Below are 27,103 nucleotides of genomic sequence, written 5' to 3'. Positions count from 1 at the left end.
GCGCGCCCCGCGCCCGGCACGGCCCCACCGCGCGCTGCCCGCAGGCGTCTTCTGCTGCGGCCCCGCGCCCGTCAAGGCCGTCAAGGAGGGCGACCTGCAGCTCAAGTACGACACCCCCTTCGTGTTCGCCGAGGTCAACGCCGACATCGTCTACTGGATCGTGGGCTCGGACGGCTCCGAGCGCAAGAGCACGCACACATCCTTCGTGGGCAAGAACATCAGCACCAAGAGCGTGGGCCGCGACACGCGCGAGGACATCACCCACCACTACAAGTACCCCGAGGGTGCGTGCGGCGGCGCGGGCTGCAACCGGGCGCTCCCCGCGCGGTCCTGACGCCCCGCGTGGCTCCCGCGCAGGCTCCGACAAGGAGAGGRAAGTGTTTGCCAAGGCCGAGCTGGAGAAGAGCTCCGTGCAGGAGGAGGACGAGGGGCTGCACCTCAGGATTAAGCTCACCGAGGGCGCCAACAACGGCTGTGACTTCGACGTGCTGGCCGTCATCCACAACAMCACCGATGCAGAGCGCGTCTGCAGGCTCATGATCTGCGCCCGCACCGCCAGCTACAACGGCACCGCGGGGCCGCAGTGCGGCATGAAGGACCTGCTGAACGTGGCGCTCGAGCCCCGCGCAGGTAGGAGCCGGGCAGCGCCGCGGGGACGTGGGGACACGGAGGTGCGGTGACGCGGCTTGTGGCGGTGGCAGAGCCTGGCGCAGCTCCCGGGTTCCGTGAGGAAGCATTCCCGCTGCTGCCCGGGCACAGGTGGCACCCCCGGAGGCTGCAAACGCAGCGCGCGGGGCCGGACGGGCACGGAGCGGGCAGCGGGGCGCCTTGTGGCTGTCCCCGTGCCAATGTCCCCCCGTGCGCGTCCTGCTCGCGCCTTCCCTGTGCATCGGCCACACTCATCGCAGCAGATACAGCCAGCGGCAGCGCCCGGTGCCGCTGCCCCGTCTGCATCTGCTGCAGGGGATCTGGGCCTCGGCGCRGGGCTTCCCACGGCAGGGATCCCAGCTGATCCCGCTCGCTGGGAACAGGGTCTGCCCTTGGGAGGCCGCCCTCGGACCACGTGCAGCAGCCGGATGCTCCGCGGCCCTGCGGGAAGGCCGGGCCCTTCCCTCCTGCGGCGGCGGCTGCGCGGGGCCGTCCTGGCACCAGCCACTCGCTTTCATTACAAATTAGCGGTGCTGCTGGTAATTAAACCCAGGTTTGATTTATGCCATCTTTTYACAGACCCTTCAGGGCTTACAAAACTAATCGATCTGATGTACCGGAACAGGCTCGTTTTTAATCTGCGCTGAGATCTGCTCCAGAGGGGCCCTGACAAACGCRGCGCTGGGCCGGGTGCTATTTGTTCAGCTGCAAGGAGGAAGCGCCCGAGGCGCCCGGGGAGCCGGTGCCAGGATGCGGAGCGGGACGGCCCTGGCCGGGCGCCACCACAGCTGCGGCGCCTCCGGAGGCTCCYGCGGGCGGCCCAGCCTCCCCGGCCCCAGCCCCGGCCCCGGCAGGGTCCCCGGGACGCTCAGCGCCGCTCCGATCCCCGCTCCATCCCGCAGCTCCCCGCTCCGCAGCCCCCAGTGTTCCCGTTGGAACAGGCGGCAGGACGGGGCCCCGGCTCCTCTGCAGCCACCGGCAACCCCGGCTTAGCAGGGGCGAGACCCAGGCGGGAGGGAGGGTGCACGAGGGGTGCTCCGGTGCCCGGGGGCTCCGCAGTGCCGGGATGGCTCCGGAATGCCGGGACGTTCTGGAATGCCGGGATGTTCTGGAATGCCGGGATGGCTCCGTGAGCGGCGCCCGCGCTGCCTTRCAGAGAAGCGCGTGCCGCTGCGAGTGCTCTACGAGCAGTACGGCGCCCACCTCACCCAGGACAAGCTCATCAAGGTGGTGGCGCTGCTGACGGACCGCGAGAGTGGCGAGACGCTGCTGGCCATGCGCGACGTCTACGTGGAGAACCCGCAGATCCGGATCCGGGTGAGAGGCCGGGCGGGTGGGCGGGGGGCCGGGGGGCCGGGGCCGCGGCTGCAGCCCTGTGCGCTCGCAGATCCTGGGGGAGCCGGTGCAGCGGCGCAGGCTGGTGGCCGAGCTCAGCCTCACCAACCCGCTGGGCGTCCCGCTCGCCGACTGCGTCTTCGCCGCCGAGGGCGCCGGCCTCACCGAGGGGCAGCAGCGGCAGCAGCTGTAAGAGCAGCCCGCGCGCGGGGCCGTGGGGGCGCSGGGCCGTGGGGGCCACGGGGCCGGCGCTGACCGCCGCTCCCGCAGGCCGGAGCCGGTGGAGCCGGGCGCCGAGGCCAAGGTGCGGCTGGAGCTGCTGCCGCAGCAGCCCGGCATGCACAAGCTCGTGGTGGACTTCGAGAGCGACCGGCTGGCGGGGGTGAAGGGCTTCCGCAGCGTCATCGTGGCGCCCGCGCCGCAGTGAGCGCCGGCGCCAAGGCAGGGCTCCGAGCTCCGCGCCGCCCCCGGCCTGTCCGCACGCACCGCCAGCCTGCCGGAGCCGCACAAGGAACAAGGACACGCTGCCCTCACCCCGGGCACCTGCTTCACTAACCGGGCCCAGCGCTGCCAACCTCCYGCCCTGAGCTAAGGGACGTTTCCTCGACAGGCACTAACCCCAYGAGCACTGAATAAAACCCCTGTTTTCCATTTCCCGTGTGGTCACTGAGGCTTCCTGCATCCCGGAGTGCTGGAGGGGGCTGGTTGGAGGCGCTCGGAGTGGCTAGGAGGAGCTGGGAGCCGGGTTTGCCGCAGGGGCCTGGCGGTGCCGCCGCGGCCCGCGCGCCGAGCGCAGCGCAGAGCGCCCCGCGAGGTCAGCGCTGCGTCCCCGGGCCCGGCCCCTCCTGGCCGCTGGGACGACCGGGCAGCCGCCACGGGGGCCGGGCCGGGCGCAGGGCAGAGCCCCCTGGCCGAGGGGCAGCCTCGGGGTCCCGCGGGCTGCGGTTCCCGTGGGAGCGACRCGGGGGCCACCCGTGAGCTGCGGCAGGGACTGGGCTGCGAGGCCGGGGCTGGCGGCCCAGGGAGCGGGTGACGCCGTCGTGTCCCCTGCACGGGGCGCAGGGCGGGCGCGGAGCCGGGCCGAGCGCGCGGACCTGCCGCCCCCGCGAGCCCTAAATCACAGATTCAGTATTTACACGGACTGCAGAGAATTTCCAGCTGGGCACGAGCCCAAGTGCYGGCGCGGGCGGGTGCCGGGCTGGGCTGGCCAAGGGGCCCTGGGCAGGCAGGGAAGCGGCGGGAGGAACCGGCCCCTCTCCATGTCTCGCAGACAGGGTCGCCCCGTGCAGCCCCCCGGCTGCTGCCGGGTGCTGGGAAGGGGCCCGGGAAGCGCCGGAGCAGCCCCGGGCAGCCGGGAGCACCACAGCGGAGCCCTGGGAAAGGGGGACCCTGAGGGGCTCGACAACCGGCCGGCCCCGCGTGCCGCTGCAGCCACCACCGCRTCCCCGAGGAGCCCAAGAGCCGGCACCGCTCGTGCACGGCCCCGCTCCCGCAGCCCCGGCCCCGCTCCCCGCGGCCCCGGGACGGCCCATCGCAAGGAGCGCGCTGCGGGCCCCGGGGAGCCCCCCGGGCACGGCAGGGTGTCCCGGCCCGATACGTGCCAGCCCGAGCCCCGGCACAGACCGGTATCTGCAAGGCCACACGCGGCTCCTGGGGCAGCCCAGATAACCGGCACCTTGGGCTCGCCGCCTCCCGCGGGGCCGAGGGGCACCCCGGCACTCCGGCTGCTCCCACGCTCGGGACAGAGGCTCCTTTCYGCCTCCCAGCCGGCACGTTCGGCACCCCGACGCTGCCCGCGGGAACAGCCGACACCGCGGCGTCCGCGGCAGCGTTTGCCTCCGCTTCCTTCCCGTCCCCTTCCCACGTGTCCCTGCCCGCCCGGCACAGCCCTGCAGGCTGCCCGTCTCCATGGGGGCTCCCCGGCGCCCTCTCCACGAGCGGGGGCGCAGAGCGGCCCTGACCGCGCGGAGGCTCCAGCTTTGGGGGCCCTCGTGGAGGCTCCAGCTTTGGGGGCCCTTGTGGAGGCTCCAGCTTTGGGGTTCCTCCTGGAGGCTCCAGGTTCGGGCACCTCGTGGCCTCGCAGGCAGCTGCACCCCGGGGCACCCGCAGCCCCCCGGGCACCCGCAGCTCCGGCGGGAACGGCCCGTCCTGCTCCCTGTAAACAACTGAGCTCAGCTCCGCTCTGTTTCACTTGGCTACTCAGACGAGATTTTTTTTTTTTTTTCCTAAGATGGTACAAAAATAATAAATGAATCTGCATTAGCAGGGAGAGCTGTCTGAAACACAGCGATACTGCACCCTCCAGGACACGTCCTTTTCGCTGCTTGTTTATCCAACGTGCGCGACGCGTGCGGGCCGCTGCACGCCGTGCTCGGCAGCCCGCTGGAGCAAACCACAGCCAGCTTCCAGCGGGAAAGGGCAGCTGCTGGCCGAGGCCCTACCCCAAAAATAAGCAGAATTGCTTGGAAATGCTCCTTTCAGCTTCATGCCACTATGAGCAGCCCGAGAGCAGCCCTGCCAATGCTCCATTAAGATGTTTTACGCGGCTCTCGGTTTCCAGAGGGCACCGGGTGACTTTTCCCTGCTTTTCCACCCCATCTTTGGTCCACAAGTGACCCGTCCCCTCCCGCGACCATCACCCCGTTTCCTCCCCTCCGGCTCTCCTCCAAGCCCGTGCGAGGGCACGGCGGGGGATGCTCCAAGGGCAGCGAACACAAAGCCATCGCAAAGCCACTGCTATTCAACGACACCCGTTTATTCAAAAATAGATATCTATGAGACATTTCAGAATATACTGCTGTCACAAACGGCAGCCTATACCTCTAAATTCATCCTAAAATCAGTCAATATACAGATTTAAGCTTCTGTTAAAAAAAAAAAAATATCTTGGAGAAATCTGTTTAACCTCGAGAGAATTTCATCCAGTTCACCCTTTGCCCAAGAAATAAAGCAAATGAAATTAAAAACAACAAGACTTCATTTAAATTAAGCAAAATAAAACACACACGTATATTTGGAAAAAAAAAATCAGAACATTTCCATTAAAAAAAAAAAGACATACAGTTTTCTCACAAAAGATCTGCCCAAAACAACAGCGTGAGATATCAATATATTTTTCTACATAATTTTTCTAATGACAGCTCTTTTGTCCTATGCTGGATAGCCATTCAATCAATGGTCAAAATAATTTCTGGCTAAACCAGCCTCAGAGTAACACCATGAGCTGGAACGGGATAGACTGGATCTTTCCGGTTGGGTTTTTGAGGTTTGGTAYGTTTTCTTTTGTTTGTTTTTTGTTTTTAAAATTTTTGGCAAAAGCAGAGAAAATACACAGTGCTTTATCTAAATRTTGTTTGGACCATAAAGGGCTGCACTATCGCACTAATCCATTAAAAACAAACAAAGTACTTCTGTCACTGAAATTCCACTGTAAACTAAAAGGAAAAGCACGTTTCTTGGCTGGGCAGGAAGGGTACCTGAAGATTAACCAAGAGAAAAGAAAAGGAGAAGACAAAGTAACGTGTCAGTACGAAAAGCACATGAGCTTTTTACAAACTTAATGACCAAAAATGCTGTTATTTAACTGAATGCTGAATATACTACTGAATACCCTGTAAAATAAATTAAYGAAGCCGCAGAACAAGCTTTGCATTTCCGTAGGTTTCCTCTCATGCCTTTGACAACAGCAGCTTAAGACCAGAGGGAGGCCCAAACTCAGCACCTGACGTGGCCTGCCTAAGCCCAGCCTCCRCGTTACAGAACCTGCACTACCAGACCACGTGTGTCCAGAACCTTCACATGTTTTACAGTGAGAGGTGCTAAATTTCAACAGATTTGTTAGTCAGATTGGAATGGTTTTTAACGATTAGAGAGTCCAGCTTGTTAAAGCTAACACACAAACCCAAATCTAATTCCATCCATGGCAGCTGAAACATCAGCTGGCGGAATCGTGGAACTAAGGAGTATTTTAAATTTGTTTTTCTTTGACTTTTCCCCATAATAAAATCAACTCACGTTAATCTGTGACACTAAATTAAGTACATCCTTCTAATAGCTACGTGCATGGTCATGGCACATGTACATACAGGATATGTGCACACATATGGGTCTATTCTCTATATAAATAAACATTTATACCACATTTAACTTCTGTCCACCAAATAGCGTCTCTAAAGCTATAGAGAGAATTTATAGTATAATGTTCTCAATATTTTCTTCCTCAGAGTAAATCAGACAGCATCTGTCGCCGGGATATCACCAGCTGCAATCCAGCATTTCAACCGCTCAGCTAGTTAAACCAAAGCCTGTGACCATCTCCTCTTGTATAATGGAGAGGAAAAACGTGGTATAAATCTAAGGAAGCAAAACCAAAATTTACTTCCATTCTCGTGTAAGTAATACCCAGKTCTGCCTTGCTCAGCAGAGTGTAAATTATGAAGCTCTCTCTAATTCACAAAGAAAAGCTGTTTATTTTTATTGCCTGCAGTGAGTCTCAATTTATGTACATGCCAAATACAAAACACCTTCATATCAGCCCTGCAACATTATGAGGAATTGTAGATTTGGGAAGGATTTCCCTGTTCGCTGCTGGGTAGATGCCTGCCTTGCCCCGGCGCCGGCGGCTGCGCCCGCACACGGCCCTGGGAACACCACCAGCCTCTCCACTGTTCCAGGGACGAGGTTCAGAAATCCAACTAAAACAGACAAGACTGATTTAGAAACAATACACACTTTATAGAGAAAAAAAAATGTGTTATATGGTCAATCTTTCTTTGCAAACGTTCCAGGTCTATATGTACATGATTCTCATGACTTTTGTGGGGGTAACAAGTGCTAAGAGCAAACAGAAACTAAAAGGCATGGGAAAAATGTGAGGGGTTTTGTCCGTCTGGACTATCCCCACTCCCTTCAGAGCTCGCAAAGACGCCCTCCTTATCGTGCCCTCGGCGAGAGCCAAGGCGCCCAGGGAGCGGGTGAGCACGGCAGCCGGGAGGCTGGAAGCAGCTCTGCGAGTTCCTCCTACAGTCGACCTCRGGGGCCCGGGGGTCCAGTCAGCACCAGAGTCCTCTGTTCTGCTGGTAAGAGCGGGAACCGGGGCCGCCTTTCGCTCTAGTCTGTGGAGAAGAGGTCCCCGGCCGAGGGCAGAGGTGCCAGACCTCCCGTGACATTGGGCAGCAGCGACAGGTCGGGAAGGCTCTGGATGTGGGATTTCAGCTCCTTGCGGACCTGGGTTACCCGAGCAAGCTTCTGTTTATACTCCTGAGGGAAAGAGAAAGGAACAGGGATTAAAACAAGTTATTTAACAGCGCCCTAGGTAAACAAGGAGTGCTCTCCAGGGGACGCTCCGGGAGAAGCTGGCAAGCAGCCGGCCCCTGGAGCAAGTGCAGGCACGAGAGCAGAGCTGAGCACTTCTCCCGAGCTCGCAGCCTGCTATCCAGGGGAATCACAAGCTCTGGCAGCCCAGCACACCAGCCCTGCTCTGGGATAGATCACTGCAACCGGAATGACACAAAATACCCCTAACTGATGCAGCAGAAGCATCATCACACAGCTGCTCCAGCCTCCTGTTCTCCCCCAGGCAACTGTGTTTTGCTGCTGTCACACACTGCAAAGGACACCACAGTCTTTCTATTATTCCCTTTTAACTGCCTCGTTCTACAGAACAGCACATCCACAGACACTGCAAACCCTGTTCGGATACAAGGGAGCAGACTAAACCAGATCCACCCCGAGATACCACACTTGTTTAAGCACGCTGCACAGACAGCTTCCTTTTGCTCGCATTCACTGCATAGTTGCTCTCTAGGAAAGCAGCCAAGAATAAAGAGAAATCACCATTAGGTGATTGCTGTTATTAGTCCTTATTAGTACCATACTAAACAACTCATTAGCAACCACAGCAGCTGTAAGCACTAGATTGGCACATTAACAAATAACATGTAAATATGTGTATGATCACTGAAGGCAAGTGCAGGGAAAGACACATCCAGACTGGACTGAAACCAAGCAAAACACAAGCACTAACATTTGCAGAATGTTATGGAAACAGCAGAAAGGCAGCAGGTTAAAAAAACAAATGCAAGTAGTTTTTTCCCCAAGCGAGGCGTGGATTGAGCACTAGACCTCTGAAATAKCAGCAGTTTGGAACCCAGAAAAGAAAGCAGCACGTTATCTTGTTAACTTGTGCCCAGAGACATGAGAGCAGGCCCATGCACACCCAGGCATCTAACACAAAGCTCAACTGAACATTGATATTTACACCCTTTCCAAAGTGGGGCGATTCCCAACGTTTACAGAGCAGCCACAGAGGCCGCTGCTACCCAAGTCCCGCAGGATTACGTGTGGGGGCCTTTCCTGCAGAACCTTCCAGTCTCTGCAATTTCTCAYGCTATGTATTTTTAATGTCATCCCAGAATTGTAGGAAACAATGGGATAAAAAAAAAAAAAAAAAGCCGCTGAGTAGATGTCTGTACAATCACTTGTAATATTTACTTACTTTTGATATCTTAATTACTTGGCAAAGAAAGAAGTTTACCCGAGAATTGAAGTTTATCTTTGAAGATCAAATACAACTCRGCGCACATTTAATCAAGAATCTTTCTGAAGAGTTTACAGCTTTAATCCATCCTTTCTAACCTTCTCTGCGATGGATAGTCTCTCCACCTTCTCCAAGTATGAAAGCAGAGCAGCTCCTGCAGGGTTAGGAGCAATGGATTTATGCATTAAATAATGGGATAATGCAGTTAGCCCAGTGCAGGGCTAACTGCACTGCAGCAGGCACTGGGAAAGGAAATGAAGTGTAAGGAAAGAGCAGGAAATTATCATAGAACAAAGAAAGGAGTATTCGCCGGGATACAACTCCCGAGGCCTCTGCTTTTCACATGCTGGCAAGGCGGGTTCCTTGGGAAGGGCAGCAGAAGCAAGAGCAGTTCAACGAGTAACAGAAATAAACTGAGGAAAAAATAGATTTTGTAAGAGACTTTATAAAYTCATTTACTGTGAGCAGCCAGAGCTGGTTAGGTCCCTTCCACCTTTCAGAACTACACAATTAAGTGATTAAAATTTTTGTCTTATCTTGTAAGGAAGGAAATAGCGCAGAGGAGTAAAACCGAGGCATGAAACTTAAATAGGCAAACATGGCTAGAGAATGAACTTCAGAAGGCAGAGAGCAGCAGCAAAAGAGAAGGTGGTTTTCAAGCACGAATGCAAACCACAAGTAGATAAAAAGACGTGGAAGCAGCAGCGCTGCCGTGCTGCACGGGCCGCGTTTCTCCAAGAGCAGGTGGAAGCTGCCACGGGGACGGCGAGGCAGGCGCCGGCTGGCCGCCGTGACTGGGATCACCGGGAGGCCGGCAGGCGGGAACACACCGGCTCCTGCACGTGCTCGCGGGCGACGGAGCCGCCGGCCAAGCCGCCCACCTCCCTGCTGCTCACGGCCTCCRTCGCTCCGGGGCTCGCGGGCCGAGCCCGGGCAGAGCGGCACAGCGCCGGAGAGACGGGCCCCCGAGGCCGGGCCAGGATCCGCTGAGCTCCAGCACCGGGAGGCGCAGGGAAAAGCGACACGAGAAGAGAGCAGGGGCCAGGATGGGACGTCCATGCTGTGCTGCCCACTCCGCCAAAGGCCCCCTGGAACAGGCAGGAAAAGCCTTCCACCGAGAGGTAACAGGAAAGCCTGCTAGCAGAGCTCTCACGAGGACCCTCTGCTTCACAAACTGAAAGAATAAGCAGTGTGAAGAAAAGCAACTGTTGCCTTCTGAGGTCTTAGTTTGTGCTCCTCGTCTAGCTAATTGCCTCACTGCATAGCAGGCTTTCCTTAAGATTAATAGTATTTGGATGTTATTTACCTTTCATAGACAAAATATTGAGATTCTTGCTCTAGTAGGACTTTGAGGAGGATGTAGGAAAAGCTTTTTAGACAAAATATTGAGATTCTTGCTACAGCGCTTTGAGGATTTGCGGGAGAACTGGCACCGTGCCCCACAAATGCCTTTTCTAATCGAGATTCCCTTTCAGGACGTGGAATTCTAAATCAGCCGTCACCAAGGGAATTAGATATTTAGTCCTTGAAACAAACACAAAATCAGAATTAAACACCCCTGAACAAACATAAGACCCAATGGAAGTATTTCATTCAAAAAGGCCTTGCTTGAACATTATAAATCCGATCGCAGTTGAAATTAATTTCGGGGACTGTTGCGCGGCTTGGTTCACCTTTCTGGATTACACAGTGTTGGCTCCATTTTATTTTAGCTTAGAATTTGCACCGAAGCCTTCACTCCTGCTCTGGGTCAAGCAATAACACTCTATAAGTCACGGCAGCAATTGCACCGACGGGAAAACATCTAGTTAAGTATTAATGAGATTTCCGAGGGTGAAGAGGAAGGCAGACGGGCGGGCGCAGCCTGGCAGGGCACAGCTCAGCCACAGAGACACGGGGGCTGAACCCCTGCCACAGGAACAGGGGAACACACGAACCAGAGGCTCCACAGAAACACCTGCACCCAGCACATCGCTGTCAAACCTCGTCCTGGGCTGGGAGTCACGGAGAAATTTCTAATTAAAACGTTAACCATGACACTGATAGAGCTAGATGTTCCTCAGCATTTGCTTACAYGCTTAACCTGTGCAAAGGACTTAAAATCTAGTCATTAAAGCAGCACATTAGGATATGACTGTCACAATGACAGCATGTCAATAAAAAACAAAACATCAGGAAATAAACTGGAGAAAATTCCTGGAAGTGGAAAGCTTTGTAAAGCAAGGAGAGCTGCTTCCATGCTCAAATAGCAGCACTTTAAGAGCACACGCAAGCCCTAGCCTTGCCTACTGCCAGAATTTTCAGAAATAGCATGTTAAAATGAGAACCGAAAGACACTTAATGAAGTGTAGATTATTGTTAACCAGTATAGCCACTAAAAACACAGAGGATCACCCCGCAGCTTTTCTTGGCATAGCTGATTTACCAGCTCATTTTAAAGGCCTGCAGTTTAATTCAGCTCCTGTGCTCAAAAGAGCTCAACAGAGGCTGCGTGGATCACGGGCAACATCTGCACTGGCTCACACGCCATCCTGGCTTTGCCTTTTCAGCGGCAGCTCCGCACTGCTCCCCTGGCCCGGCCTCAGGGCTGTGCTGGGCTCAGCAGCAGCTTCCCTCTGCCTCCAACCCAGCTGCCTCCACATCCCTGCGCGTGGCGGCTCGGAGCAAGCCGGGCTCTAGGAACACATTCCAGCAGGACGTGCTCCAGGAGCAGAGCTCGTCCTCCCCGGAGGCAGAGRGCAGCCCCAGGCAGATGCGCTCACAGGCCGGCGGTTTGCTCACATCAGCCTCATCCCAAAGCAATTAGAGCAGCCTGCTCTGAAAACGGCACTAGTCTTGCAAGGAAATACTAGAGTCATAGAGCTTCTGGGTCCAAAGGAGGAGGCTGACAAGTGCCGGTACAAATATAAAGTATAAACTGCGTGTCCACATGCCCACTGTCCCTCCAAACGGAGCGGGGGGTGACACACACCGGGGCGGCGGTGCATAAGGACCGAAACCAACCTTGGGAGGCCCCTTCCACCCTTAAGCATTCTAGGATTTTATGATAAGGACACGCCTCAATTGCAGACTGCAAATAAACGTTATCGTGGGAATTGGTTTCTCACTTCACAGCAGGAAAACAAAAGCCACAGTGGTGCTGAGATACTCCAGCTTCAAAAAGGTGCATTAAAAGTACATTGAAACCATGAATATTAGAGAAGAAAAAAAGAATGCACAGTTCTCAGGGAGATCCTAAGGGTTTTTTGTTTTTTTTTTTCCCCTGTGAAAAATCAGACAAAATCTATTACTGCTTTCACTCAGTTTTTCTGGTCCCATCTACTTAGCTGAATTCATTCCCCACTCATTTAGTGCACCACAACGGAAGTTTCCTCCTGCACATCTCTCCCCTACATTGTTATTCCATCCAAACCGATTCCCTGGATTTCCCCCCATTTGCGCCATGCATCTACAAAAACAGCAGCTGACTTCAGAGACACCCCTGCCCTTAGTGCCCTACACAGACACAGGTGCCCAAGCACAAAAAACCCTCCACAACCGACGGTGCTCAGCAAGGGCAGCGATGGGCAAAACGACACACAGGGCACAGAACTCGCACAGGAAGGTCAATATTCAYGGCAGAGAAGTCATCACTTGATCTCATCCTCTTAGACACATCAGTTCCTGCTGCTACCCTGGTTGGCGATGGGGTTTAGTGCCTGGCAGGAGCACCCCGAGGAGCCGGGACGCGCTCCGGCCGCGCGCAGGGCTCGGCTCGCAGCTCAGCACCCGCAGCAAGGCATGCAATGCTCAGCGACCAAGCAGTATCGATGCAAGGCAGGAGAGCTCTCAGGAAATTAACTGATCATGATATTTACTCTTAAAAATATGTGCCTTATTATACTCTGCTTTGGTTAAGTCATTTTGCTATCCGCTGGCAATTCCCAGATAAAAGGAATTTCCTCTCCTTTCCCGTAAGTGCTTTTAAACTACAAACGAGTCACCGGGATCTTTTCTCGGTAAAGCAGCCCACGTTCCTGCACTCGGGATTACTCAGCTGCTGCCAGGGAATCGCTCCCCTAAGGGCAGACTCGCCGCRCTGGGTCCAGGCCCCGCAGCCTCCCCAGAGTCCTGCTCGCCCGAGTCCTCTCGTGCCCGTCTCTACCAGTGCCCAGGACCATCCTCCTTAGCACACTGCTCCTTCATGAACTGCTTTCTGCCACTGACGACAACAGTGTTATGCCCCAGAGTTACAGTACAACAAATATCCAGGGATTTTGGGAATCATCCATCTTTCCTATCTTGGATAAAGCCCTGAGATCCATATTGCTAAGCAGGAGCCCCCATTCCCTACCCGGCAAGATTCCCCACAACAAGGTGCTTATGGAGCACAGCTACAGCGCTACCTCATTCGGAGGTCAGGAAGCAACGAGCTACAGCCAACAGCGCCACAGGCTACGGAAAGGACCTCTCGAGAGACCAGAACATGCTCTGAGAAGGTACTCAGAARCAGTTTTAAGTTATTTTCTTCTTTCAATCTTTGCTAAGTATTTTTTTAAAATATATTTCCTGATTGCTGCAAGACTTCGGATGCTTCTATTAAAACGCTTATTAGCACTACAAAGGCAAATCCTAGCCCTCATCAGCAGTGCTGCTGTCAGCACATCAAAGGCTCAAACAAAACCGATAAGCAGATAGGGCACCTCATATCTGCAACCATCATCTTCCACTCCGTATTAACCCTCTAAGTCAAGCACAAGGGAGTGCTCTAATCAGGCCATATTCCTCAGTGAGGATTTGCTGCTTGAGGCAAGAGTGGCATCTCCTTCAGCTAGCACAGGACTAAGGCCCCTCGTTCAAGTGGTGAAACAAGGATGCTACCCCCAAGCCAGGTTTAATTTCACATACATTTCACATATATTAAGCAGCACGTTTACACCTACCAGCAGGCAAGCACCTTGCCCCACACCAGTAGGATTACTCCTAGGAACAGAGCAGTTCAGTTYATCTCGTTGCCAGCTGAATTGGCAGCTTTGCCTCAGTAACATGTTTTAAACAATTCTCCTCACCAAACGTAGCATTTGAAAAACAACACAYACCACACCAGTTATTTCAGAAATTTTAATTTAATTATAACTGCAAATTTCTTCATTTTGCGTATCCTCAACCTGACTAAAATTTATGGATTGTTCTGGGCCTCTTAACAAGTCTGTGTGCATTTTGCTTCCCATTCCTTGCTTTTTGAAAGATTAAGTGTACTATGGATCTGCCTCTACTAGACAGGTGTCTTCTTTCAGAAAGAAAAAAAAAACTTGACCCAAGACTTGCCCTAACATTCAGCAAATGAGTCACTGCCAAACATTACATCTTCCATATCCATGCCTGAAAGTACCTTTTAATGACTCCACCATAAGACAGACACACAACTTGAAATTTAAGCTAAAAAAAGCCAATAGAAGTGTTATCTATCAGCACTAACTGAACAAAACATCAGCACTCGCCTTTCCAATTTCAGATCCAGAAAGGCAACACGCTCACAATTACAAGACAGGCACAAAGCAGAGCACAAAGGCACACCACAGGAAAAGCCCCCAAACTAAAGGCATCTCAGGACGGCGGGCCGGCCAGCCCACGGCRAGCTGTGTCGTGGCAGAACAACGTGCAATCACTACAGGAGCCTCCTGCCAGGAAACCTCGTCCCCTACAGCAGCTCGTGTCCCACCCAAGAGCTGCTCCCAACAACCAGCAGCCGATAGCGCAGAGCAAGCCCTGAACGCGCCGCCGAGGGGCGGCCCAACAGCTGGCAGTGACASAGGGCCCAGATCGTTAATTAACTTCCCCGTTAGTCCCAGGGCGCGGTGTGGAAGCACTTCCTGCAGGAAGGGCTGTTTCRGCTGTGGGGCCATGTGTGTGTGTGTGCAGCCTGTGTGTTGCTCTGGGCGCTGGCTGAGGCCGATTCCCGGTACCCTCATTTCCACACGCTGTCCTGACCCCCTTGCTCAGGAGAGCTACCGCAGGGAAGGCCAGGGCAGCAACTTCTGATATCAGCCCAACTTGCACTCGAGCGCAGAGGTTGTTGGTAAGAGTGGCTGTTAAAGGATACCAGAAGAGCTTGTTTAAACTGCATCTGATTATCAATTAGGGCCTGGGACGAGATGAAAGGCATCCAGCCATGGGCAAAGGACAAAAGAAAAAACACACACAAAAAAAAAAACAAGCGAAAGGATCAGAGAAACAAAAATAATCAACAGCTTATAGCAAGGGGAGCCTAACTTTTTGGAAAAGGGAATTTCAATTAAAAAAGGTGACGGGATCTGAACCAAACAAACGGGTTTGCTAAACAAGTGTTTTCTGTTACAAAGCTTTGAGATTTGGGCTTTCCATGTCCACACACAGTAAAACATCTTGGACTGATTTATTTTCTTCAGTGTTTCTATGTTGCTTCTTTACCCTCATTTTACTCCAAAGGGAAAAATAACTCCTAGAACCATCTCCCCCGACAGAAACACCTTCCTTAGGCATCAAGCGGAAGCATCTGCCGAGGCAAGGCTTGCCAGCGCTGCCTTCAGGTCAGTACTCACTTCCAGCTTCTTCTCCTTCTCGCTGAGCACGTCCTTCTGATTCTGCGTGTACTCGATGAGCATGCGCGCGAGCTGCCGCCGGTCCTCCAGCTCGGCGGCCAGCCGCCCGTTGTACTCCGCCAGCAGCAGGCACGCCTCGTCCACCGTCTTCGAGAGCCGCTCCGCTGCCTCCTTGTCTGCGGGCAAAAGGGGTCAGGAATCGGCAGGACAAAGTTTAAAACCTYCACTCTTTACAGAAGGGTTATAATTCACCACGCACAATAGCATTTCATTCRTAAGTGCGGGCCTGGCTTGATAAGAAAACTGAATTCTTATCACAAGGACTATAAAGAAAATAGGCAAGACAAACAACTCGAGAACAGTGTTTTTCAGACACTCATATAAATGACTACTCTGTTCTTGGAGAGATGTCCATGATTAGATATGAAAACATATCTAAAATGTTATAGGAATAACAGATTCCTTTAACCAGAACTTTAGGCTGCACATTCAGGATTTATTTAAATCAGAGGGCTTTAATATTTAAACGTGATAGGGGCTTTTTATTTCCTCTTTTCTCTCAGTGCTGCTAACATATCCATACAGGCAAACATACAAACTGTATGCCTTGACGAGGGAACACAGCAATAATGTATTACTAAGAACTGAGTGACAATTCATAATGCGTTCTAAATTCAACTACTTCCAGGAACAAGAAAAAAATCAATTAAACTTTTAAGATTATTTTAAAAATATAAAAGTCATTTAAATAACGACTGTCAGACTTCCGGGAGCAGGGAGTTTATTTTGCCGCAGCCATGAAGGGGTACATGTGTACTCAGCACAGCCCAATTAGATCCATTAAAAGGCCTAATAGTCCAGGTGTTCAGAAGTCCAGCGCATCCATTTGAGAGCTCTGCCTCTGTTCCCTCTACGTTCTTCCAAAATGCTGTTGATGTTCTCAAGCACAAGAACCTTTGTAAATGTGTAGATTGGTCTAAGCCAAAATAAATGGAAGAAGGTATATAAATTTCATCCTCAATTATATTTCACGGGGTTATGATCTATTAATTACGCAAGAATTAGAAAATAAGCACAAAAAAAAGAAAGAGATTTATCCCTTTTATGTAGAAATCAAACATCTTTAAGTTACGCTGGGCCGGTTTTCCTTCGCCCTCAAGTTCATACCTGTGATTTTCTCCAGTAAGGAAACATCTTGCACTTCCTGGGGCAAGGAGGCGATCTTCTGCCGCACCGTGGCGTCTCCCGAGGCTGCGTTCTCCAGGTCCTGCAGGGCTTTGATCAAATCCTCAGTCTACCAGACGGAAAGACAAGCACACTACCGTTAAAACCAGGTAACTTCCATGGRGGTTCCTACAGGCACGGACACTGCACTACCCTCCGAGTCGCTAACCTGAGAGCAACCATTACTGGAGATCTTTTTCAGTTAATTTTTAAACACTTCCTTCCTAATACACAGAATGTTCACTAAGTTTACAATATCCTGATATTTATTAATTTATATTTATATTATTTATATAATTTATAATGTATAATTACATTACTCAAGACCCTTCAGTTAGATGATCTCTGAACTGGAATGAAAAGTTTTTAAGACAAAAGCTGAAAAGATCACTGCCAACCTCAGAAATAGCCACCACTCCTTGGCTTGGCATCAGACTTGCTCGGTTTGTTTTACTCTCAACTATTTCCTTGACACTTTCTCTTAGACTAACAGCAGTGCACACGAAGCGTACACATACCTTTCACTTAACCCCACACGTACAATCTGACAAAGCAAGAAAAACTGCTATAGGGCTGAACAAAGGTCAGCTTTTGAGAAGTGGAAGTTTTAGCTTGGTTACCTATTAGAAAGTTTGACTACAAAAGAACATATATATATATATATATATCTCCCTCCTATAGCAGGCTTTATATTGTCCTCTTTATTAAGGTCATTGATATTCCTCATTTAGCTAAACTGGCTCTTTGGAAGCACGCTGCAATTAAAATGGACTTTGCTGTAGCCCAGCAATTTAATCTTTCAGCTATTCTCAGTGCCTTGAGGAAAAATGCATCAGGATTAATAAACAGACCCAAAAGGTACCCTAGTGCAAGAATGTGCGTGAGCACTGCCTWAGAGGGACCTCTCTTGACCCACCCTATCACCCCGTCCCTCCTCACTACCCGCCCCTAAAAAAAGAGAAAGAAAAGGAGATTCCTGGAATTTCCTCTTTGTCTTTTAGAACAAGAACCAGGGTCTAAGACGTGGCTTTTGACACTGCAAGGCTATTCTTCTAAGCAACATTGTTTTTTAAACTAATTTAATACTTAATTAATTGAATACTTAATTAATACTTAACTAATTGAAACTTAATGAAATCATTGGAAAAAAATATCTTTTAAGTAAATATATACRGAAGTCTTGCAGTTTTATCAGAAAAATAAAGACGTCCATTGCCCGCCCAGTATTTAGTTGTTCTTTGCAAACTACTACTGATTTCCAATAGTAACAAACACACTGCTGACCATCAAGAGAAACCACAAGCTGCAACGCATCTGGAGGTAAAAACAAAAAGCTCCACTCAATCCCTTGACAGTTGTAATTTATTCTTATTTGTCCATGTTTACAGTCTACCAGATGGATGGTGTAACTTTTTATCTTTTCAAATTGACCATGGTTTAGCAAATGTTTAGTTTGCAGCCTTAGATAGTCAAAACCATCTTCTTTGTCCCATTCCTATTACCAACACATCACTAACACGTCAGCCTTAAAATAATGTCTTTGATTTTTGTAACCAGCTCCACACAAACCTTTCTAAGGYTGAACTTTTTAATGCATAGAGATATGCATTAAAAAAAAATTACTTTTACAAGTAATTACAAAATTACATACAAAAAATTACTTTTAAGTGCTACAAGTTGGGTTTGGGAGCTCACACACCATTCCTGGCAGTCACTGAGAGCACGGCCTGTCCTAGCTGCCCCCTGAGCCTCGTCACCGCCGGCGCTCTGCAGCCCTGCTTAGCCCGGCTGCATCACTCGCACGTGYGGCAGTGTTTTAATGAGAGACAGGCAAGCATCTCCTCCATGACACACCGGCTCCCAGCCCCAAGGGAATCTCTCCAGGAAAGGTATTTGTACTTGTTGGCAGCTCCACCTCGTGGCTGTCCCACACAGGAGGTGGCTTCGCAAACCTCTCCCACCCTCCATCCTTCACACATACCAGAAGCGGCCCAGCACTAGGGTCTTGGGGTGAGTAGCTCCCAGGGTAATCATCATCTTCCTCCTCCTGTATCTGCTGAAAAGTCCGCTTTAAAGACTTCTTCTCCTCTGCAACTGAAGACACACACAAGCAACTCATTTGGGTGCCAAACCCACACGTCCCAACTGCCGCTGCTTCCATGAGCGCCGGCCGCCACACGGGACGCTTTGGCRACAAAGCCTCCCGAAAGAGAAGGGTGGTCGCAGATGGACCGGGCTCTGGCTGCAAACGCTCAAACGCACACGGCAAGGGAGGCCAGCCCTGCTCACACAGTGCATGCACACGTGTCCAGAGCCCAGGGATTCACCCTCCTCAGCACCRTGCACTGCTCCCGTKCACCCTCCTGCCTCCCACGCTGAGGACAGGTAGGGCAAGAGAAGGCCCCTGGACTTGCCCACTAACAGGCAAGTCTCCAGCACCGCTCCAAAGCGCTGGTTAATGCTGCACAGGGAGGGTAGCGCTCCCACCAGCACAATCGGAGCCTGGATCCTAAGATACATATGAACAAAAGAAATGGAAAATATTTCCCCTCACAGTCAAGGGACAAAAACTGCTGCTTCTTCAGTCTTGCCCTCCTCCATGGAAACAAAGACCTGAGGGCAGCTCTGTCAACAGGGAGCTCTCCAACAAGATGCGACGGCAACACTGGCAACGGGCTCAGCACCAACTGCTCCTGCAAACAGGTACCTTGTGACACCGCAGAAATAAGGACTGCATAACAGGAAGATATTAGGACCCTTGGCACAACACGCCTCGGCTTGAGAGGGAAAAGCCCGCTTATCTTTTGAGTCAGGAGCCTTAATGCAGCACTGCATCCAGCTACAGRGCCTTCAGAAGGGGATAACTCATTTTTCAGACTTGTCATCAAAACTTGGAAGAGTCAGGGTAATTTGTAAGACAGCTTTGGACAGAGTCCTACAAATATCTCTCAAGTGAAATCAAGTCTCCAAGAACCAAGATAACCACAGAATTCAGGGGAAACRGTCAGTATATGAGCCAATTCACAGAAAAATCCAGGATCCTTCTTGTTTTAAAAATGTGGCACTCTGCCCAACTCTACTGAAGGAGCACACAGAAAGGTGAGCCCTTCTACGCTGGGTTTTGCTCACCCTGTGAGCTGAAAAAAAGAAGTTATTTTAATGGAGAGGTGCTTCGCATCTTGCTAGTGGGGGAGAAGCTGAATCACCTTCACGAGGCAGACAAAGCAAACCAAAAAACACATCTCAAGACATCAAATCAGCTCTATGGAAGGCAAAGCAGCACAGAAAACATAGTCATCCAAAAACATTATTTTTTGATGTATGCTAAAGTCAAGCTATGGAGGCTAAAAAAAGGTATGATATAGACTGTACATATACAACTGTGGGGGGGAGAACTTGATAATAGGTCTGATAGGCAAATAAGACACCAGATGAACCAGAAGAACAGCCGCAGTTCACTGTGGGATGCAAAAAAGAGCCRCACATAGAACTGAATGGAAAATGTGCAGACCACAAAGCGGCCAGAGAGCATTTGAAGTCACACAGCCTCAGAACAACGAGCCATGAATATTCATCACCCCTATGTGCTTAGCATAAAGTAATTAACCAATAAGAGATGAAAAGCMGCAGCTGACACAAGAGCGAGGGACCGCGGCGCACACGAGGTGCAGAAGTGCTGCACAGTGAAGGATCCTGCTGCATCCCACCGCTCTGCCTGAGGGCAGCAGGAAACCCCTCCAAAGAATTCTGGAAACACCGTTCCCTGCCTCTGGAATATTCCAGAGGTCTCTTTTCACAATATATACACACACACACACACACACACACTTCCATACACACACATACATACATACATACGACCTCTGAAAGACAAGTCAGGCCCAAGTCACAAATGATCCTGCCTTAGTAGCCTTGAAGAGCTGCTAACCACGAATAATTCAATTGTTACAGTTTACACCTCAAAAAAAAAAAAGACAACCTCTAATCTATCAAAAGAAAAAAAAAAAAAAACACTAAGAACATCCAGAATTGAACAGAACTCAACAGCAAGGTACCATTGTAGAAATGACATTTTCTTAAACCTAAGGGTGTCAGAGAAGACCCTGCTCAGAGAAGAGATGAAGCTGGCTTCCTGCTGCTTCTAGGTCTTCCTAAGGTGTAGATGAGGAACTCATGGTTGAGCAGGATGGCGTTGAAGGGTTTACGGTTGGACTGGATGATCTCAAAGGTCTTTCCTACTCTGTGATTCCGAGCTTGTCGCTGAGCTACTCCCCGAAGGCGGCAGAAGGGACCCACACTCGCTGCGCCCACAGCTCCCAAGGGGCGCTCCAGGCGGTCGCTGACCTCACAGCTGCAGCGTCAGGCGAAACCAAASACGCCTGTAAACGAACTTGTCCCCAACTGACTTCAGATCATCCTGGTGGCCCGAGGAGACTCTAGAGCATCGTGGGGCGGCCTCTGGTAACAAAGGCCAGGCCTGCAGTTAACTGGCAAAGCAGGAGCTCTTCCCGTCCAGGACRTTCACCTTCTCGTGTTCTTCTCCTGAAGATCCTTTTAGAGGGAAACAGACTTCTTGGATTGCATTCCCGACTCTATCATAGAGCACAGAGAAACCAGCAGAGGAATCTGGATATGCATTAGAAGAGTAATGAGAAGCTTAAAACTTTGCTCTGTTACAAAGAGTGATTTTATACTGTCTTGAGATTAAGAAAAAAAAAYGAAAAAGCCTTACAATGAGCACATTATTATCTCTTATGAGGGCTTGGTTACATGTCGTTCCTTATCCAAGAGGTACCTACATGATATTTCAAGAAATTCCATATGTAGATTGATGCATTTCACTGGTGGACGCACACGAGTTTACCTTTTTACAAAGACAAATAGTCGATAGGTGAGGATTTACCAGCCTTTGCTGACAATTAAACACCAGCTGCAGCTTCGATGCCAAGTGGCAGGAGAAGCTTCTGCCTAGAGGGCAACAGGCTAGAAACGCCACTCAAGCAGATATTCCAGATCTGCAGAAGACAAAAGGTTTTCATTTCCAAAGTCCTAAAGCCAACCGCTTACTTGAAGGGTAAAGCAGCTGAATCTTTGCGCTTTGTTTACCTAGTGGCAGAGCTCTCATCCTCGGCCAGCAAAACCAGAAACAAGCCTCCCAAAACCATGACAACAGCAACAAACCCCGCACTTTTGCAGGCTTTATGTTCCAAGGAACCTGATACACAAGGGACGCTTTTTGAAAGCAATTAGTACAAAATACTGAATACAGTAAAAAACTAATCTCACTTCCAAAAAGATCCCCATCACCTCAGAAGACARAGAGCAACAAAATATGAGAAATCTAATGCTTCAGTGCGCCCTCTCACCATCCCAAGCCCTCGATATTACAGTCAAGTGATTCATGATTGTTAAGGTCTTCTTCCAACACACATTCTTCGGTATCCTGTCCCACATCACGCTTCTCTAGAACTGATCTGCTCCAAAACAATATATAATCCTGTCCTCACGTGCCTTTATTTGGATTATTCTTGGAAGCATTCTCATCCGTTTCCCTTTTTGCCTTGTTTCACTCCGTATTTCAATGCAGTCTCCCTCCCTGTGGCTCAGTGGGCAACACAAGCTCGTTATGTTCTACAGTGTCTTGTGATGCTCCCACATCAGAGCACACTCAGGGCTTCCTTCAATTGCTTATTAAAATAGCAGTGACAACACRTCAGCTATAATAGGTTATATTACCTCAAGGATTTTATATCAAACCTCTACAGACTTTATTTTTTTCAGTCCTTACGATAAATGGGTTGTTCTCCTACCTATTCTTTGTAAAGAAACATTTTATTAAAAAAGATTAATGAGAAAGCAAATGCAAGTTTAATGAACACATTCAGAATTGAAATCCCTATAAATAATGATATGAACATTCAGAAGTTTATTGATACATGCCCATGTTTCCTTAGCGAGCCTGAACGGGAGCGATAGGGAAGGGAACCGCGGGGCTCCAAGGAAGGGGCGGCCAGGGCGGGGGGTCTCCTCATTGAGGCAGCCCCTTCGCTTCCAGCCCRCCCCGTTACCGGAGCCTTTGCTCCGCAGGGTGCGATGGTGGCTGCGCCCCTCGACCACGCGCAGGAAGCTCTAGGGACCTGTCTGGTGGCGCCGGGCCCTGGTCTTGGCAGTCTGCAGCACGTAGAGCCACCTCGTTCAGCAAGGGCACTTGGTCTAAACCTTGGTCTAAGGTCCKAAACAAGACAGGGCAGCACTAAAAAGCACCACATCTATCTGCATAGACTTGCTGCTGCCCTTTCGTAGGCTCAGGAAGAGGATRTTCACTGAAATAGAGGCTCTCAGGGAGCTCCAAATTTCTTTTTTACTGGTATGTTAAACCAACTAGAGATACCAGTGCTACCTATTTCTAACCCATATCCACTTTGGAAACAGGCAAACACAGGAATTCAGCTTTCACATTCACATTGCTTAAAAAAAAAAAAATCTAGCCACCACGTGCTCAATGAAGTTCTYAGAAGGGCCATATTCCTTGTCATTTCCCACAGCTCTGTGACAATTAGGAAGTGCTGGATACTGCACGGACAGTTGCRGGTTTAAAGGCAACAGTAGCAGCATCGATTGATATCCGCACCCACAACAGCAGATGATGCTGTGCAGCGGCTCCTGGCTAATTCACCTGGATTGCATATCTGCTTTTCTGAACAAGCATCACCTTTTTTAATAAGAGACACACACATCTCCGGGCATTTCGCAGGTCAAGTTTCATACATTCAGTTATTCACTTTAACAAGAGCTCAGGCATGCAAAACCGCAGTCCTTCCCTGGCACACAAGCGTCCCAAGCACCACGGCCACTCAGGGACAACTCATCCAAGTCAACTCCACTTTAGTGCGTGGTGATGTCYCAGGCTCCTGGAGGACCCCTGTCCCTTCCCCGGCACCTGTGACGGAGCCGCTGCAGGAGGCCGCAAGATTCCGTGTCCCGACACAGAGAGGGAATCCCGACGGGCAGCCAGCCTCCAAGCAAACAGAAAGGCACAAATTCTGAATAACGGGTTACGTTATGTTGGAAGGCACCAACCATAAACTCCTAGAGCTGACCCTCTCACTAATTTTACCTGAAAACGCATGTTAAAAAACCCAAACTGTAACCACAGACATATGTGATTCTACACRCTTTCCTCATGCCTTCAGATTAATGCTGTGCAACTAACGTTATTGCCTAGAATAAGGTTTACACTGTTCTTGCTTCTTCCCCCAGAACACTCCACCAGCGATTAAGCCAAGTCTGGCACTAAGTTCACAGATTCACAGAATTCACAGATTTACAGAATATTTAAGGTTGGAAGGGACCTCTACAGATCATCTAGTCCAACCTTCCTGCTCAAGCAGGCACACCTACAGCACAATAAAGCACCGCAACTATGCAAAGCAAAAAGAATGTGAAAACAAAGTACTGAACACAGCACCGTAGCCAGGCTGCTGGTTATGCTCGTACACGGGAAGCGGGACGTCAACCCCAGCAACTGCCCCCTGCCCGCCCGGCCCCCCAAAAGCGGGCARCCCTGCAGCACCTGCCCGGTGCCCATTGCTGGGGACGAGTCACRAGGCAACAAGCTGCCTACGTGGAGCTCGGGGTGTGAAACGTCTCTCCAGACACTTGAAAAGTCTCCAAGAGCAACTCTGACAACAGCACAACGTAGGAGCGCAGAGCTCAACCTTTCACGSTTAATCTTTCAGCAAAGCATGCATTAATTAAAAAGCAAAACAACACAACAAAACAATTAAACACGTGCTCACCTTTAGTTTGGGGACTATTGGAGTCTTCCATCGAAAGTTTTAACTGTTGGATGAACTCACTGCCATACACGCTCCTTTCTTGCCAGATGTTAAGCAATCGYTCCAAGGGCTTTTTGCAGCCCTCATCTGCTTCTCTGTTCAAAGATTTAAGAAATGATGAAAATACAAGAAATTAAGAAGGCATCTTCCAAAAGAGGAGTTAAACTCATTGCAACATCTGCATTTTTGGAGAGACTCTCTGGCATAACCTGCACRAAACACACTTGAAACCAATTTTCCCCTTGAATTAGAAGCAAAGATTACTGGAAAGTGCCCTAGTTCCCTCCCCAAGGAAAGAGCCAGGAAATTTTTCAAGGAAGAAACTTGGTATCTTTCAGAATCAGAAAAAAAAAAAGAAGTTACAAAACATCTCCCAGTTGCCATGTTTTCTATTTACATTACTAACTGGAAACAATTGTTTCAGTCGGCAGCCTCCTAGTCAAAAATGTTTGGATGTTTGGATCATTAGGCACTTCAATGGACACTGAAAGCACAAGATACCACTAAATGCATGTAATGCTGAAGTTGTTTCGCTGAAACAATAATTATTATGCTATTTAGAGAAAGTCTTGACTAAGTGGTAGTCCATTTTTCACAGCTGCATCGCATCTCCTCTCCTTCTATAGAGGAGGAAATCTTCCTTCTGCCAACAGGAAAGCCAATAACTTTTAAAACAAACAGTGCAGAAAACTATGCTCAAATCAGAGACAGATGGGAAACCAGTGACCCTAAAGCATCACATGTGTTTTAAATTCTTCCGAAAGGGGAGAAAAAGTCATTGTTACGCAGCTTGAGCTCATGTGGGCAGATATGCAATGTCAGTACCTTCAAACAAGGTGCAATTGTCACCTCTGAACGGATCTGCAAGATCTTGTAAGAACAGTTAAAACAAAGCGCGTGGACTCGCATGCAGAGCAGAAGTGTTTGTGAACCAGCCCCTCACGACCTGAAACAGGAATCCCGCACGAGAGGGATCAAAACTGAACAGCTCCCATCCCCAAGGCAGCCCGTGCCCAATTCCCACCAGACAGCGGGCACAAACACTCCTGCAATCAACCAACACTCGTTATAACGCGAGCGCACAACCTTTAGAGAGCAGATCCGAGTTCAAAAGCGAGGCAGCAACGTACCTGGCGACGTGGGAAAAGGCATCCACGAGGACAGACTCAAACTCCCTCGTAAACTCGGGCCCTTTCCTCTTGCTGTTCTGGATGACATCGTTCGCCAGGTAGAGGAAGGTCAGCTTCCTGCTCGACTTCGCTAGGAGAGCAGAGGGACAGTTTGCGACTGCTTCCCGCTCCTTTCACCTGCTGTTACTCACGAGTTACTCACACTCAGCCCGAGCTACTCACACTCGGCTCCAAATATCCCTGCTGCTATTGCAGCAAGGGCCCTTCGAGGCAGGCAGCTCCTGCCCCCTTTGCTTTTGCTATTTCTTTTCCAATTAATTCATGAAATAATCGTGATCCTGATCCTTTTTGTGCAGTCACCTCAACTCTGAGCAAAGCTATGCAAAACTTAAGCCTTAAATGTGCCTGAAAATAAAAACAAGTGTTTCAACCTAGCAACTAATTAACACTGAATTTTTCATTAAATGGCTTGCAAAAAGATTTGCATTGAATTTTCTACGATATATTTGGAGAAGAGCAAAACCGCTCGACGAGACCACCGCAGCAGCGCCCGCTGGCCTGGGCCAAGGGGGCACCAGGGGACAGCGTGTCCGGGGGGCACCGACGGGACCCYGCAGGCAGGGTGCTGCTGGCGGGACAGCAGGGCAGCGGGACCAGGGGGTCCCTGGGGCTGGAAAAGGCCCTCGAGATGATGGGGGGCCCCCGAAACGCATCCCCGCCATCCTGCTAAGCGGCCCGGGCGCCTCCAGCTCCCGTGGTGATGGGGACGGTGCCGGGACGGCCGGAGCGCCCCCGGGACGGCCGGAGCAGCGCCGGGACGGCCGGAGCGCCCCCGGGACGGCCGGAGTGTCGCCGGGACGGCCGGAGCAGCGCCGGGACGGCCGGAGCGCCCCCGGGACGGCCGGAGTGTCGCCGTCCGGGCCCCCCGGGGCCGCCGCCTCCTCCGCGGCCTCACCCCCAGCCCTACTGCTGCTCTTGCAGAAAGGCTCCCTCAGGCCCAGCCCGCCCCAGCGGCCGCTTCCTCTCGCCCTGCCGCGCCGGCACCGGCTGCTGGGGTGAGGGGGACCCGCAGGCCCCGACGGGGCCTCGCTGCCCCCCGGACCCGGCGGCCTCCGCCCGGCGGCGCCTCCCGGGGCGGCTGCTGCGGGAGCGGGAGGGCGCGGACGGCGCGCACCTTTGCGGAGCTCGCGGTGCCACACGGCCACGATGGGCCCCGCGTGCTTGCGGTGGTGGATGAGCCACAGCGAGAGGGTCTGCACGCTCTGCTGCGAGTTGCTCAGCTCCGAGAGCTTCTTCTCCAGCGCCGACTCCGAGAACGAGGACATGGCGCAGCGCCGCCGCGCCCGCCGACGCAAGATGGCCGCGCGACCCCTCACCCCGCCGCCGCGGGTCAAAGGGCGCCGYGCTACGGATCGCCGGAGGGGAGAGGGCGAGGGGGCGGGGAGGGGGCAGCGCTGCGCATGCGCAGCCGCATTGGAGCGCGCGCCAAGGAGCCGAGCGATCGCCTCCCGCCGCTGCGCGCATGCGCAGCGCGCGCGCCCGGGACCTTTCTCACAGCGTGCGAGCGGCGGCGGGGGCGCTTTGTGGCGCTGCCCGCGCGTCACTTCCGGCGCGGGCGGGCGGCATGGCGGCGGTGGACACGCCGCAGGCGGCGTTCGCGGCGCTGCGGCCGCTGTGCGCGGAGCTGGCGCGGGCGCGCACGCGGGACAACGTGTGGCGGCTGCAGGCGGCGCTGGGCGGCGTGGGCGCCGCGGCGCTGCAGGAGCTGCAGCTCTACGTGCTGTTCCCGCTGCGCGCCGCGCTGCGCGGGCCGCCGCGCGTGGCGCAGGC

At 51.8% G+C, this 27,103-nt stretch overlaps 3 protein-coding genes across 3 annotated transcripts in view; 2 read left to right on the top strand and 1 right to left on the bottom strand.

Annotated features, from left to right (window-relative positions):
* TGM2 (transglutaminase 2) overlaps positions 1-2,633 on the top strand; it is an 8,023-nt gene extending 5,390 nt beyond the window's left edge. Inside the window, exons 9-13 of the mRNA XM_026042205.1 lie at positions 45-284; positions 358-630; positions 1,805-1,965; positions 2,036-2,172; positions 2,254-2,633. Coding sequence (XP_025897990.1) covers positions 45-284; positions 358-630; positions 1,805-1,965; positions 2,036-2,172; positions 2,254-2,410 — 968 coding nt within the window. The 3' untranslated portion in view covers positions 2,411-2,633. The remainder of the gene's footprint in view (positions 1-44; positions 285-357; positions 631-1,804; positions 1,966-2,035; positions 2,173-2,253) is intronic.
* A 2,740-nt stretch (positions 2,634-5,373) lies between these two features.
* Positions 5,374-26,632, bottom strand: RPRD1B (regulation of nuclear pre-mRNA domain containing 1B). Its single transcript, XM_026042246.1, has 7 exons — positions 26,448-26,632; positions 25,274-25,403; positions 24,105-24,238; positions 18,287-18,399; positions 16,249-16,375; positions 15,082-15,257; positions 5,374-7,242 (listed from the first exon to the last, which is right to left on the bottom strand). The coding sequence occupies exons 1-7, from the start codon at positions 26,596-26,598 to the stop codon at positions 7,093-7,095; spliced, it is 981 nt and encodes a 326-aa protein (XP_025898031.1). The 5' UTR covers positions 26,599-26,632; the 3' UTR covers positions 5,374-7,092.
* A 265-nt stretch (positions 26,633-26,897) lies between these two features.
* TTI1 (TELO2 interacting protein 1) overlaps positions 26,898-27,103 on the top strand; it is a 6,172-nt gene continuing 5,966 nt past the window's right edge. Inside the window, exon 1 of the mRNA XM_026041969.1 lies at positions 26,898-27,101. Coding sequence (XP_025897754.1) covers positions 26,898-27,101 — 204 coding nt within the window. The remainder of the gene's footprint in view (positions 27,102-27,103) is intronic.

Source organism: Nothoprocta perdicaria, unplaced genomic scaffold (assembly GCF_003342845.1).
Source record: "Nothoprocta perdicaria isolate Ctin4 unplaced genomic scaffold, notPer1 scaffold_3, whole genome shotgun sequence".
In the NCBI taxonomy this organism is placed as follows: Eukaryota; Metazoa; Chordata; class Aves; order Tinamiformes; family Tinamidae; genus Nothoprocta; species Nothoprocta perdicaria.
This window is presented reverse-complemented; position numbering and strand designations above follow the sequence as displayed.